At 44.4% G+C, this 15063-nt stretch overlaps 1 protein-coding gene across 1 annotated transcript in view; it reads left to right on the top strand.

The window, feature by feature from the left end:
• Window positions 1-415: 415 nt before the first annotated feature.
• Window positions 416-15063, top strand: part of Fam124a (family with sequence similarity 124 member A) — a 57440-nt gene continuing 42792 nt past the window's right edge. Inside the window, exons 1-2 of the mRNA XM_052191235.1 lie at window positions 416-627; window positions 8688-8719. Coding sequence (XP_052047195.1) covers window positions 566-627; window positions 8688-8719 — 94 coding nt within the window. The 5' untranslated portion in view covers window positions 416-565. The remainder of the gene's footprint in view (window positions 628-8687; window positions 8720-15063) is intronic.

The following is a 15063-nucleotide window of genomic DNA, read 5'->3' as shown; positions in this document are numbered from 1 at the left end:
TGCAGTTCAGAGGAACCTGGAAGAAAACACCCACGTGTTTTAACTGGTCCCCAAATGGAGAGAGCTATCACACCCTGGCCTGGTTGTGCTGGTGGGTGATTCCCCAGTGCTGCTCGCAGACTGGGGCTGGAAAATCTCCGGGCAAGCCTGGAAGACTCCAGACTCTTTAGTGTGGGTCCAGGGAAGGCAGCTTTGCTACTCGGCTCACCTATGGCCCGCACCAGTCACTATAGAACGCACAGGGCTGGCATTTACCAGGCTGGTTGCAAGGTAAACACTGCACACGCACTGCACTCCACGCTCTCCGAGAGAGTCCATCCCCCCTCCCCGACACCTCCCGCACTCACGCTCGAGCTCGTGCACACGCGCGCATCCCGTGCACCCGCTCGGATTCTCTCCTAGCGACACCCGGCGCGTCCGCGCTGCACAGAGCCGAGGGCGAGGAGGGCGCGGCCGCGAGAGGGCGCGGCGAGCGGCTGGCGCGCGGGGCCGGGTCGTTGCCGAGGCCGGGTACGACGCTTTCGGAGGGTCCCGGGGCCGAGGGAGCGCGGAGGGCACGCGCGCCATGAACCCGAAGGCGGGCGGTGAAGAAGAGGACTGCGTGGACTCTGGCGCCGAGACCGGAGGGTGAGCCAAGCCCAGCCGGGCGGGACGGGAGCTCAGTACTTGCGCTCCGGAGCCCGAGCCACTAAGGCAGTCCTGGGGTTGGGGTTCTGCGTGCCAGCGGCATGGCCCGTGGTTGCCTGGGTCAGGGTGGGGAGGGGCGGGAAGAACCCCACCCGGGGCTGGTAGGTGATGGGACCCGAGCCTCAGCGTCATTCCTCGCAGCCTGGTGGCCCCACGGTGCTGGGGTCAGCCAGTATCCCTCTTTAGCTAGAGATGCATGCGCCTGCACTTGTTCCCACCAGCCAGGCGACTCTGGAGCCCCAGGCTGGTGAAGAGGAAAGCAGGTGGAGAGGGTGGGACACCGGGCACACGAAAAAGACTCCGAAGCGGGCTAGGAGGACTGCAGATCTCACACTGTGCTGCTGAGCCGCCTCTCTACCCCACCAGCCTGAGGTGCCCACAGGATGCCGACATGGGGTCTTGTGGGCATCAATGGACTCAGTAATTAACTCCAACCTTTGGAGGCTAATTAGCCCTCTCCCAACAGCAATTTTCCTGAGTAGGACAAAGGACAGAATGCATTTTTCAGAAATGAATGTCCCATGATGGTCTCCACCCAGCCCATATCTAGAGGATTTTCCTGTGCACAGTCAGCACCACATCCAGGATGCAAGTGCTACCCCAGTAGGAAAGTGTGTCTTTTCCTATCTAGAGAAGTCCTGCTAGAGGTCAGGGGCTACCCAGACTGCCGAAGACCTCGGAATTCCTGGAAGGTGGAGAGGTTTCAAGCTAATTTTAGGATTTGGCAATCTACTGAGAACAGGGAGAGAGGCCAGTTCCTGGATGGACCTATGTTCTGACCTAACCCGAGAAAGTGTCCCCCAAACTCTTCCTGCCTCCCAACCCCACCCTTCCTTGCAGCCTTCTCCACTGGCCGTACCCTAAATCTGGACCTTCGTTCTTCCCTACTGTGGGCTTTCTCTTGTTACCCATCCATGGTAACCGTGATAGAGGAGTAACTTGATTGGAAGACCCCACCCCTGCCCACCATTGCTTTTGCTTCAATTCTGTTGGTGTGACAGTTGTCAACTTCGTTTATTCCCTGATTTTTTGGTGCTGGGGTTCCAACCTAAGGCCTCATGCACCATAGACAGGAATTCTTTCACTAACTCACACCGCCATTATTTATCAACTTTAGTTGGCCATCTTTGGCTCCCCGCCGCTCCCCCATGGTTAATTGAACCTTGAATAGAAGAAACAGCAAATATTGCCAGTTCTGTTATAGCTGGCGTGAAGCAGTCTCTGTCCCACTAATTTTCAACTTGGAGGGCTCACCAAAAGCAGATGATTGCCCAAGGGCCTTGCCTTGGAGAAGAGGAAAGTAGCACTGTCTTTGAGAGGTGTCTTCACCCCAAGAGCCAGGCTAGTATGAGAGCTCCCAGGACACTTGGGAAGAGCTAGTTAATATGGAGACACCCATGCTTCTATTTTCTGCTTGTCATTAGTGTTGCTGTACCAGGACAGAATTGTTTAAAGAGTGCTTATTGCACCACTAGAAAACTTAAAATGAAAGATGACAGTGTTTTATACAGAAGTTTCAATTTGTGGCCATTAACCTTGTGTTTGCATTGACCTCTGTGTTTTAAATTTTGGTTTAGCTATCCCAAGTGCTGTTAACAGTTGGCTCACTTTTCTACGGTTCTCCCTTTTTCTGCTATCCAAGCTAAATATAAAGCACACGGAGCTTGCGCATTAAGTGTTTGCTACTTGTTGTTGTTGTTGTTGTTGTTGTTGTTGTTGTTATCGTTGGAAACTGGTGTCATGCAGTCCAGGTTAAACTTGAAATCACTAAGTACCCAAATCACAACCTCAAGCCCTGATCTTTCTGCCTCCCTTCCCAAATACTGGGCTTTCAGGCACATACCCCATGCCAGGATTTCCTCAGTAATGTCCCTCTCCCTTCCAGGCCTTTACAGCTCTTTTGTCTATCAATGGCAAGAACTGAACATGGCCTTGGATTGTTCCTTCCTCTATGCTGGCCCCCCTCTCAGGTGTTTCCTTGCTCTCTGACCTGGCCGTCCTGGCAGGTTTTTTCTGATGCTTTACTTTTGCCAAACTGCCCTTTCTGCCAGCTCTGCCCTTTCTGTCTGGCATGCCTATCTATCAGGTGAAATTCTACTCCCTCTCTTAAAACCCTGATCAAGTGACATATCCACTAGGAGATGTGTCCTTAATTTGGGGTCCACAAATGGCTTCAAGGCATATACAAAATAATTGACTTGGTAAAGTTTTGTGAAAAGAAAAACATTCTCAAACTAGCTCATGATCCTTTCTAAGGGGGAAGAATGTGGGATGCTTCAGTGTCAGCAGATGCAGTCTGAAGATGGGCAGTCAGTCACTGGTGTCTCTGGAGTTGAGTGTGGAAGTCTAATATGACAATCTCTTTGGAACTGCCCTGGACGTCCTGAGAGAGATGAACTCGATTGACGATCACAGCGAGCATTTATGTAGCACCCACAGTATTCTGTCTCTCTAATCTTCCGCATGCTCCCTCCCTTGGCTCTCTGAGTCCTTAGCCAGCTCCGCTTTGAGAAGCCATTGCATTGAATGTCAAGCAAAGGCAAGGAAACTGATGACAGAGCCTAAGAAGAAGGAACAGGCTGTCCTGGAACTAAGAGTTGAGTTTGGGAGAATCACAGGTCAATAGTGAGCAATTGAGAATCTCATTAAGATAAGGACTGTGAAGGGCCATTTTATTAATGAAGATACTGAAGAGAGGCTTTGGGAGTAGAGAGTGCTGGTGGTGGTGGTGGTGGTGGTGGTGGTGGTGGTGGTGTGTGTGTGTGTGTGTGTGTGTGTGAGAGAGAGAGAGAGAGAGACAGACAGACAGACAGACAGACAGACAGAGACAGACAGAGAGATCAGCTGTGAGGAAAAGGTGAATGCTAAGGCATGTGTCTGGAAAATTATCCAGAGGGGAAAATGAGATGAAGTCTCTAGTCGGGGCTCTGATGGAACAACCCCTGTCCACAGAAAGGATTCTACTTCAAGGGAACAATAAGGATGCAGGAGAAAGCATGACTGTGCATGATGTTCACATTCTGAGGAGATGGACTTCAGACCACATGTGGATGGACCAGCTTTGGTAGAAGAGGGAGAGAGGAGAGAGCAGACGGGGCCTCCACTCTGAAGCACAGAGCACAGAATAGAGCTCTAGCATGGGTTGGATGGGCGGTAGTGAGTGGGCTCTCACTAGGAGGCAAGATGTGTCTTGCTGCTTCTTTCTCTGCAGCCCTGGTACCTAGGCTCAGGCAGAGTCCCGGGCTGCCTGAGGTCCCCACAGATCGGGAGTGTATGTGCAGAGGAGAGCACGAAGCAAAGGACTCAGGGTTATCACTTCAGTTGGTTTTCTTTCTGTGTGATCAGAGAGATGCTTCTAAGAAACACTGTGGGTCCCACTGGTGTCGAACAGGCTGGGCTGGTCATTTTGGAAGTTAGAGTTATCCTGCTTAGAGTCAAGTCCTGGTTCCACTTAGAAAGCATGAGCCAGTCACTTCCTCTCTCTGCCTTCGGTTTCCCCCTCTATACAATGAGGACAATAGTATCTCTGAAATCGTCGTTGTGAAGATTAAATGAGCGTGCTCATCTAAAGCCCCCCCCCCCCCGGTGGTGCCCAGCATCAGTCAGCCTGAGACCTTGAGGCTCATTTCTCATCATAACATAGCAATTTTGACATCAAAACCACAGGTTCTCCTTTTGTTTTGTTTTTAGCCAGTCTTACTATGTAGATGAGGAGGTCCCCAATTGCAAATACCCCTGCCTCAGCCTCCCAAATGCTGGGGTTACAGGCATGTGCCCCTACACCAAGCTCCGTACATTCTTTATAACCAACACAGCAGACGTTTTAAGGAAGCTGATCACGATTCAGAACATCCAGCCACACCTGGGATTTGTCATTGCTATTATATTAGAAATAGAATGCAGAAACTCAAGGGGTCCATGGCCTGTTGTTCTGCAGCTGGAGTCTTCAGCATGCTCACCTAGTAACCCCACCCCTCAAGGAACCTTCTCATCTGCAATCAGTTCTTGTTTCCATTTGGAGGAAATGTTGCCTTTTCAAACCTATCTTCCTAACATGGGCCAGGACTAAAGGGCAGACTAGTGTTCTGTGACAGTAGATGTCATTTGGAAGCTGCACTGGAAAATGAGCCTGTGCTTCTGTCGGCTGTTAGGAGAAACTAGCAAGCCACTGATAGCATTGGCAAAGTAGCTTCTGACACAGAATTTCTTAACAGAGGGACAAGCAGTTCCCTGAAAATACAAATAAAAGCCAGAGCCAGCAACGACTATATTTAGTGAGTCTTCAAAACATAGCCTCTACCCTGCCATGTCTAGTATATTCCTTCAGTAGTTTGGTCTGGCATTGGAGACTTCTACCTCTGTGTCAGGAGTCACTGATTTTTTGGCTCATGACAGTGACACACCTTTCAAGGAACCCCAACCAACCATCCCCTGCAGCCTAAGAAAAGAGGCAAGGACTGAAGATGGAGACAGGGATATGGGAGAGTGGGTACAGTAGGATTTTAAATGGATCAGCATTTCAAAAAAGGGAATCTTATAGGGAATGCAAAATACCCTTGTAGTATGTCAACATACTACACCCAGAAGTGCATCGTTTGTGTCCAAGGCCAGTTAGCTCCATTACCGTGGCATTCAATACAGAGTAAGTGTGGACGTTCATGTCACAGGGAGCTAGGCATTTGCATCAACAGGAAGGTCAGTTTTACAGAAAGGCCCAGATCAGTTGTTAGGCCTTAGATTCCTGGAAAAGAGAATTAGAAAGATATTCATTTTTTGATAAAATGAATATATGTGCAAATTATCTAGTGGACCTCCAGCAGAGATGAACCATCTTACTACAGAATACCTTCCCCTATAATCCCAAATGCATGCATTTAACATACAGCCTGGATCATAGCTAACTTTTTATTAGCACAGATATTAATAAAATAATATTTGGAATATATATCAGGTATGAGAGACTAATCCTTGTATTAATACATACCAACTACAGTATATGTTCAAGAATTTTACATCTTAAAGTTCCTAAGTTCACCTCTTATGCTTCATTCTGGAAGGCTTGCATGTCATATGCAGAGCTAGCAGGGGACTACTTGGTGATATAGGACCAATACACAAAAATCTCAAGCTGTCCCACCGACTAAATAAGTTTGGGAGCACAAAGTCCTCCAAGCAGTCTGGTCAAGTACCTGATTGCTTTCTGAAATTATCTTAATCTACTTCTTCGTATAGTTGTCTTAAGCTTTATAGATTGTCTTTCCATGGCAATGCCATTAAATAGGCTTGTTTAAGGGTATGAGCTACAGATTGGAAATGCCTTGACATAGTCTGTATTCCCAATCATGGTAATTTTTTCTAAGGATGAGAAAGGAAACACAAAGCTTTATTCATAAATATCTTATCTCCCTCTATTCTGCAAATGTGAACAACCAAGAATAATCACGCAGAGATTTCCAAAGCGAAAGGTTGAGTGAATTGCAGGGAATCACTTCATCGAAAGCGGGGACCACGGGAGCTGCTGAACAACGCGTTCAGATGGTCTAAAATGAAAAGAGCAGTGCTTCAGAGCTGGTATCTCTATCGCTATGGCAACTATGCAAATCACAGACACTCAGAGCCAGAGGCTGGAGAGCAAGAGGGAAATTTTAGATACCTTTTCTGTCTGATTGGTTTGGATGAGAAAAGCTCTGCAGAGCCGGTCAGAGGCCACCTCCGTGGATTTTGGGGTTTGTGTTTTAGCCAGTGAGTGTGGATGCCATTGAAAGTCAGACAGGATCAGAATGGAGCTGTGCAGATCGGCTGCATGGAAGAACTGGAGATCACAAATGTGCCAGAGGTCAGCCAGTCGGCAAGTGTATCCCCAACATTGCCATGAGAGATTTAGGGGACCTTGTGGAGGGACGTCCTTTATGCTAGTGCTTATCCTAAAATACTACCAAGGCACTTCAAGATTGTTAACTGTGGCTTCGATATAATATTCATTTTACATTCATATCCATCTGCGTACATATCTTTACAGCGCCTGCCTGTGTGAATCCCATCTTTGGCAAGCTCTAGCTGAGAAGACGGGCACAGTTTTTCTATAGTAGACATAGTCATACACTCCCCATGTCAGATCTGGATAGCCGTGCAATTTCTGGAAAGTCTGCCCATCCTAAGAAGATCCTGGTGTGGTAATGGAAGATGTGGGAGATGAAGAGCCTTGTCATAGAATCTACTACAGCGATGCTTGCTGGGCATTCGCTGATTCTTCTATAATTAGCTTTCTCAGTGCCAGCCTAATGTGTTGTTTCTGCTCTGTCTGGCATCAGAAAAAATTTAAGGTGTCAATGCTGGGTGTGGAAATTCTGAGCTCCTCGGTGTCACCAACCCTGGCTGCTTTCGTTTTCCTCAGCCGACATGGCACTGTGCCCTGCCTTAGCCCATCCAACTTTCTAGCTTGCTCATTTCCCATCCACTCTGCCCACTGGGTTCAAACCCTCGGCCTTGCTCACTTCCGGGTCTCCTTACAGACAGTACCACTTTCTCTCCCCAGGTGGAAAGTAACCACCGACTAGATTTAGAATCACCTAGGAGACAGAGCCCCAGGCATGTCAGTGAAGATGGTACCAGAGAGGTTCAGTTGCACAGGGAAGACCTATCCTCCCACAGGCTGTGGTCCTGGGCTGAATAAAAAGAGAAACAGGAGGAAGTGCTGTGCACAAGCCGTCATCTCACTCCACTTCCTGTTTGTGTACAATCTTCACTCTTCCCCCCCCCCAGACTTTTGCTCCTTAAGTCATTTGTATCAGGTATTTTGTCACCAAAACTGATATGACAGATAATAAAATAGAATTTGGCACATGCGAGCGCAGTTGATAAAGAGATCTGTAAATCCCTTTAGCAATTTTTATTCTTTCCTGCTTGAAAGACCAATAATTTTTGACTACTGAAATGTTTCATCTCGAAAAGAAAGCCAGTGCCCTTCTCCTTCTGTTTTATTTCTTACCAATAAACCAGGGCCTCATCTAGTCTGGGGACTGTAGCAATTTTAACACATAAAAGGTAATCTCTCAAAAAGCTTTATGTGCAATTTTTAAATGTAGTAAATGGGGTGAAACTGGATGATTCCAGCAAGGCAATTGGAGACTGAGACGGGAAAGGACTATATACCTATAAAATTAAACTCGGTGTAGCAGTTTGTGTAACTACCTCCCCTAGCTCCCAGGCACTGTGAATCCCTGCATCTCTAGATTAATTTCCTCCTGAGAATGACTTTGGGGTACAAAGGCATAAACTAAATTCCTTGCCAAAGAGGAAAGTCTTAACAGCCCTGCCCGTGGGGCAGGACCGTGGTAGACTGGGAGGGCAGGTCTTTGGTAGGATTCTGTTCTCATAGTGACTGACCGCCAGCCTCCAAGTTCTCTGCATCAAACTCATGTGAATGGATCATTTCCCCTCCACTCTCCCTCCCCATCACCGGCCCCATCCTGTGGCTCTCCTACCCAGCAGGCCTAGGAGTGAAATCAACTGAGGTGCCCTGTGCTGAGGGTCCCTGCTGTCCTGTGGATGCTCTCCTATTCCCTGGCCAAGTTCTAGTCTCCTTCCCAGGGTCCCTCCCAACATGTCACCAGGAAAGCACCCCCAGTGCTGAGTGACCAGTGGGAAGGTGCCCTTTGACAGGAAGGAGTGTAAGCTTCTGAGGAGTTATGAATCTGTTGAAAACTCAGAGGCTTTCTCACCAGAAAAAAATAACAAATATTCAGAAACTTTACAGCAAATTTAGAGGGCCTGAGAACCACATAGAATGATTCATGAAGCCCATATGAAGGCCCCAGTTTTGTTTCTAAAATTCAAACATAGCGTTGATTTACAAGAAAGAAGCCTCGGCACTGTTTTTCACCCATGAGAGCTTTAGCAGGCAAATGATACTACTAAATCACTAACGAAGTTTTTAACACAAGTGATTCATTTAGTTAAAGGAAAATGATGTCTAATCCTACTTACATCTTATGTTTCAGGTCCGACTACAGCCATCTGTCTTCCACCAGCAGTAAGTATTCGCTAAATGTCCTTCAAGGTTGTATTCTAAATTTGAGATTGACGGATAATTACATCGCTTTCCTGCTTGTCCCCTCCCATCCCTCCCATGTGCCCCCAACTCCCTTCCAAATACATGACCTCCTCTTCTTTAACCGTTGTTACATATACCGTCAAACAGCAAATGCAGAACCTGTTCAGTCCATGCGTTGCTGCATGCATGTGTTTCTGACCACTTAGCATTGGATAACCATTCAGGCGGTCATCCCCGGAGAAGACTGAGTCTCCATCTCTCAGAAGTTGTTAACTGCATGGAGCACCACAACTAAGGCTGGAGATCCCATTACATTTCCCCTATCTATCTATGTTTGGTCAACTGCTGTTGGAATTGTCCCGATCTTGAGGACCTGCATGTCATTGAGATTTCATGGGTGTAGCTTCCCTGTCATAGCTAGAAGGCACAATCTCACAACATACTGCCTGGTCTGACTTTTATACTCTCTCTACGCCTCTTCCATCATGTTCCCTGGTCCTTAGATGCAGACGCTGTATAGCAGATGTATCAGCAGAGGCTAGGAACCCCACAGTTCATTGTTCTCTGCATTTTGAGTAGTTGTGCTTTCTGTAATGCTCTCCTACTGCAAAAAGAACCTTCTTTGGTTGGGGTAGGATCTACACGTAACTGTGGGTGTAAAAGTAAATATTTAGAGTATAGTTAGGAATTGTGCTGGTTTAGGAGTGTGGCAGCTGTAGGTTCTCCTCTCTAAGATGCATGACCTGACTGGTCACATAGAGTTGGCCAATTAACATTGTACAGTACTAGACATGATTTCCCTCCTGTTCAGTGGGCCTTGAGTTCAATTACACAGCTGTTCGTTATTGTTGATTAAATGCCACTGTTGCACCTGTAGGGAAATTTTGTCATGCTGGTAATGGCTGTGGTTCATAGGTGTCACAGCTGGGTACAGCAACTGACTGCTTGCTCCCCTCGGCAGCTTTCACAGCACCTTCTAGAACTATGAAAGCTAGTTCACCAGGAGGAGATGTTCAGGTCAACTCCATCACAAATCCTCCGGGCCCAATATGTCCAATATGTATGTGCAGTGTCTTCAGCAATAAGGACTTACCGTCAGTCTCTGGGAGGCAACCAAGGCAATAGGAATCGCATCTATTGTTTTAGGAGAGCCTTGAACTGCCCTGCCCAAGAACTCAATGGGAAGTTTCTTCTGCCTGGTACTAGGGTTTTAGTTAGATAGATTATGGTTCTTGGATGGATACTGAAGCCAGCCCAAAGTGGTGTAACTTCATTAAATCCTCCCCCTCTCTGGGGGTATGTGTGTATATGTGTATTATTTGTGTATATGTATGTATGTATTTATATTTATGTGTGCACATATATGTGTATGTTTCATATGTAATTTTAGGTAAATGTAAAATAATAATTCCCTATGCCCCTTTTCAAACATCCTTAGCGATCTTTACCCCTCATTCCTCCCTGTCTTTCTTTATTGACACACCTCAGTTATAGACAGTCCCCTCCTAATTTTCCCATCTCCCCTTCATACCACCTGTAGCCTGCTATCCCTCTCTAGAGCTCCTTCACACACACACACACACACACACACACACACACACACACACACCATGGTCCTTTCCTTTCCTGGTTTCTGCCGTTCTCCACATTATATGCTCACATCTGAATATTTGGAGCCAGGAACCACAGATAACACATGGCATTTGTCTCTCTGGGTCGGCGTTACCTCGCAAAGTCTATTTTCTGGATCCATCTATGCACCTGCGAACTTATGATTTCTTTGTTTTTACATCTGAGCAGTATTTTGTTGCGTGTGTGTACCACGTTTTCACTGTCTGTTCATCAGTTGGAGGACACTTAGGTTATCTCCATGTGGCTGTTGTGGATAAAGGCAGCAATGAATGGCTAAGCAAGCATCTGTTGAGTAGGATGTCAGGTCCTTTGGGTGTGCGCCAGTTAGTGGTGGAGCTGGGGCTTACAGTGGACTTAGTTTTAGCTTTCTGAGAGTTCTCCACACTGATTTCTTAGTGGTTGCACCAGTTTTCCATCCCACCAACAGTGGATGTGAGGCTCCTTTTCCCCAGGTCCTCACCAGCATCTGCTGACAGTTGTTCTGTTGTTCTGCAATTCTGACTGAGGTAAGATGAAATCTCATTGGTTCTGATTCAAATTTCCCTAATTGCTGAGGATAATGAATAAATACTCTTTTGAAATGTTCCTTACTCATTTTTATTTCATCTTTTGAGACTCCCATTTGGATACTAAATCCATTTTTAAACTGGATCATTTCTTTCCTTGGTCTTTGTTTTGAGTTCTATATATGTTCTGGATATTAATCTTCTATCAGAATGGTGGATGTTAGGAATCTCTCCGATTCTGTGGCTTCTTCTTCACTCAACCTATGTCTTCCTTAGCTGTGGAGAAGCGTTTTGGTTTTAGGAAGTCCCACTTAGCAACTCCAAATGCCTGAGGAAATGGAGTCCTGTTTAGAAAGTCTTTCTGCATCTATACCATGAGTTGCAGACTGTGTTTTCTTCTAGCAAGATCAGTGTGTCAGGTTTCATGTTACTGGGTTGTTTGTTTGTTTAACTGATTTGTTTTGTTTTGTTTTTTGCTATATCTAGAGTTAGTTCTTGTGCAAGGTGGTAGATACAGGTCTTATCTATTTGTTTCTTTTATAGGTGTACATCCAGTTTCCCCAGCAACATCTTCTCCAGTGTGTATTTCTGGCATGTTTGTCAACCACCAGACAGCTGTAGTTATATGTATTTATATTTGTGTTATATGTATTATATGTATTATATTATAATATAATAATTTATATTATAATAATTTATATTATATTATCTTCTAATTTGCTCCATTGGTCTATATGTCTGTTTTTGTGATAATACCACATTGATTTATTGTTTGGCTCTGTAACACAGCTTGAACTCTCGAACAGTAATCCCTCCGGCATTGTCCATATTGCTTAGGACTGTGTTGGGGGTATTTTGTTGTTGCTGCGGTTGCTCCATATAAATTTTAGGATGCCTTTCTCTATTTATGCAAAGGTCGTCATGTGGATTTTGATTAGGACTGGATTGAATCTCTGAATCACTTTTGTTAGAATTGTCATCATCACCATCTTAATTCTACTGATCCATGTTCAAGAGACATCCTTCCATTTTCTAGTGTCTTTCTCAGTCTCTCTCTTCAGAGGTTAGTAATGTTTTCATTGTCCAGTTCTTTATTTCCTTGGTTAGATTTATTCCTGGTTATATATATATATTTTTTGAAGATACTGTTTACGGGAGTCTATCCATGATCTTGTTCTGAGTGTGTTTGTTGGTGATATATAGAAAAGGCACTGATTATTGTCAGTTGATTTCATAGTTAACCATCTGGCTGAATTGTTGGTTGTTTCTCAGTTTTTGATGGAATCCCAGTCTGCAGACAGGGGTAGTTTGACCTGTTTGTCTGTGTTGTCGTGTTGCTCCAGCTCAAGCTTCAAGCACTGTATTGAAAAGGAGACAGCCCTGTCTCACTCCTGATTTTAATTGGATTTCTTTGAGTTTTTCTCCATGTAGTATAATGTTGGCTATAGTTTTCCATATACAGCTTTATTCTGTTAGAAATGTTCCCTCCAATCCTACTACTTCCTAGGCAAGGCATGTTGGATTTTGCCAAGTGTCTTTTCTGTATCTATTGAGATGATCATTTAATTTTTGTCTGCATACATTATTTATTATTTTGATGGACTTATGTTGAACAATCTCATCATCTTTGGGATAAAGCCAACTTGGCCTTGGTGAATGATCTTTGTAATAGACACCTGCATTCAGTTTTCAAATATTTTACTGAGGATTTTTCATCTATATTATTGGCCTATGGTTTTCTCTTTTGTTGTGTCTTTACTGTTCTTGGTGTTAAAAGACTACTAGATTTGTAGAAAAAGTTTACAGGCATTCCTTCTGCTTCCTGTTCTTTCTGCTATAAGTGCGTCTAAGCCTGTGTTTTTCTTGGGTGTTTCCACCTCTTTGTTGTTGATCTTCTTCAGTAGTTGACCTCATCTTAATTTGGTTTTGGTGATTCAGATAAATCTAGATATGCACCCATTTCCTTTAGGTTTTCCAGCTTAATGGAGCACAGGTTTTTAAAGCATTCCCTTATACAACTCTGAATTCCTATGGTGTCTGTCGCCATGTTTCTGTGTTGCTTCTGATTCCGTTAACTTGGGTCCTCTCGTTCTACTAGTTAGTTGGATCAAGGGTCCATGGATCTTCTTTATCTTCTCAAAGAAGCCAGACTGAGTTTTATTTCTTCTTTGTACTGTTTCTGTTAATTTGTGTTCTTGTTTTTATTATTTCTTCCATCCAGTGGATTTGGGCTTAGTTCATTCTTCTTTTTCCAAATCCCTGGATTGCATCATTAAGTCATTTATTTGTGCTTTTCCTGATTTTTTTCACTGTCAGGGCTTAGAGCTCTAAGTTTCCCCTATAGGAAATTATTATGAATCGATTTAGTTAGCCTGAGTCCTATGTGTCCCAGTTTGATTGCGCTGTGTTTCCATTGTCATTTGGTTCCAAGATTTATTTTTTTATTCCTGATTTTTTTCGAGCCATTCGTTATTCAGTAATGAGTTTTTTAATCTCCATGAGTTTGTATACTTAACTAAAGGATTCAGTTATTTGCTATCAATTTTTAAGTTTTGTTACATTATTAGCAGATAGCATACATAAAGTTATTTCAATATTCTAAATTTATTGAGATTTATTTTGCGTCCCAGAATGTGATCTGTTTTAGAAAAGCTTTAATGAGCTGCTCTATTTAATGAGTAGAATGTATTTTTCTTTGGTGCTTAGGTGAAATGTTCTGTATATAGTTAGGACCGTTTGATGTACAATGTCATTTAATTCAGATGGTTATCACTTCAGTTTTTTGTTCAAATGACCTATTAGAGAGAGTGAGATATTGAAATCACCTATTATTGATGTGTTGATGTTAATCTGTGTCTTTAATTCCAACAGTACACTTTTTAGTGAAATTAGGTACACCAGAGTTTGGTGCCTATGTGTTTAGCATGGTCAGAGTAATGTTTTCTTGGCTAACTGCTCTCTTGGATAGAATGAAGTGCCCCTTTTCATCTCTTCTGATCAGTATTGGTTTGAAAGCTACTTTGTCAAATTGCTGGATGGCAAAGCCTGCTTGCTTCCTGCTCCCGTTTGTTTGCGATACTTTCTTCCAGTTTTTTCAGTTTAAGGTGTTGCCTGTCTTGAAAGCTAAGGTGAGTTTCTTATAGGCCATAGAAAAGTGGGTTTTGTTTCCTCATCAATTTAGTTAGCCTGCGTCTTTTGATTAGAGAGTTGAGGCCGTTAATATTTAGCTATTTTATTAGTTAGGGTTTTGTTACTGTGAACAGACACCATGACCAATGCAAGTTCTATAAAAGACAACATTTACTTGGGGCTGGATTACAGGTTCAGAGGTTCAGTCCATTGTCATCAAGGCAAAAGTATGGCAGCATCCAGGCAGGCATGGCACAGGAGAAGCTGAGAGTTCTACATCTTTATCCAAAGGAAGCCAGGAGCAGACTGGACATTCTCAAGCATCTAGGAGGAAGATCTCTAAGCCCAACCCCACAGTGACACTCCAAAAAGACCACACCTTCTAACAGTGCCACTCTCTGGGATGAGCATATACAAACCGTCACAACTATTATTAAAAATTGTATCTTGGTTGCAGTCATTTCATTGGGTTTGGGGGTTTGTTGTTGTTTTGCTGCTTGTGGTCTTAGTTGCCCTTTGTATGTTATACCTTCATTCATCTTCCTGGCGGGTTCTCTTGGCCTTGCCTAGTCCTTTCAGTCCAAAACATTGCTTCTGTTATTTTCTCTAGTACTGACTTGATGGGTGGGAATTATTTTAGCTAATTTGTGTCATGGAAAGTTTTTCTTTCCACTTCAACTATGACATATATCTTTCTGATTGCAGTAGTCTAGATTGACAGTCATATTCTGTAGAACTTGGAGTATATTACTCCAGAATTTTCCAGATTTGGAAGTTTCCACTGAGGAATCAAGGTTGTCTTTGCAGTCCTCCGGAGCTCAGAACCACAGAGAGCATCTGTGTGGTACATGCTTTGATAATGAGTAGGAAATGCCAAGGAAGTCTTTTTCCAAAGAATGTAATATGGGGGACTCTAACTCTGAGCTGGGGGCTCTTCCCTGTCTCTTAGAAGTGTGAATCCTCTCCCTATGGAAGCCCAGTCAGGGTGAGGGTTAGGGTTAGGGTTAGGGTTAGGGTTAGGGTTAGGGTTAGGGTTAGGGTGAGGGTTAGGGTTAG

The sequence above is a fragment of the Apodemus sylvaticus genome, chromosome 8 (assembly GCF_947179515.1).
Source record: "Apodemus sylvaticus chromosome 8, mApoSyl1.1, whole genome shotgun sequence".
NCBI classification, from domain to species: Eukaryota; Metazoa; Chordata; class Mammalia; order Rodentia; family Muridae; genus Apodemus; species Apodemus sylvaticus.
This window is presented reverse-complemented; position numbering and strand designations above follow the sequence as displayed.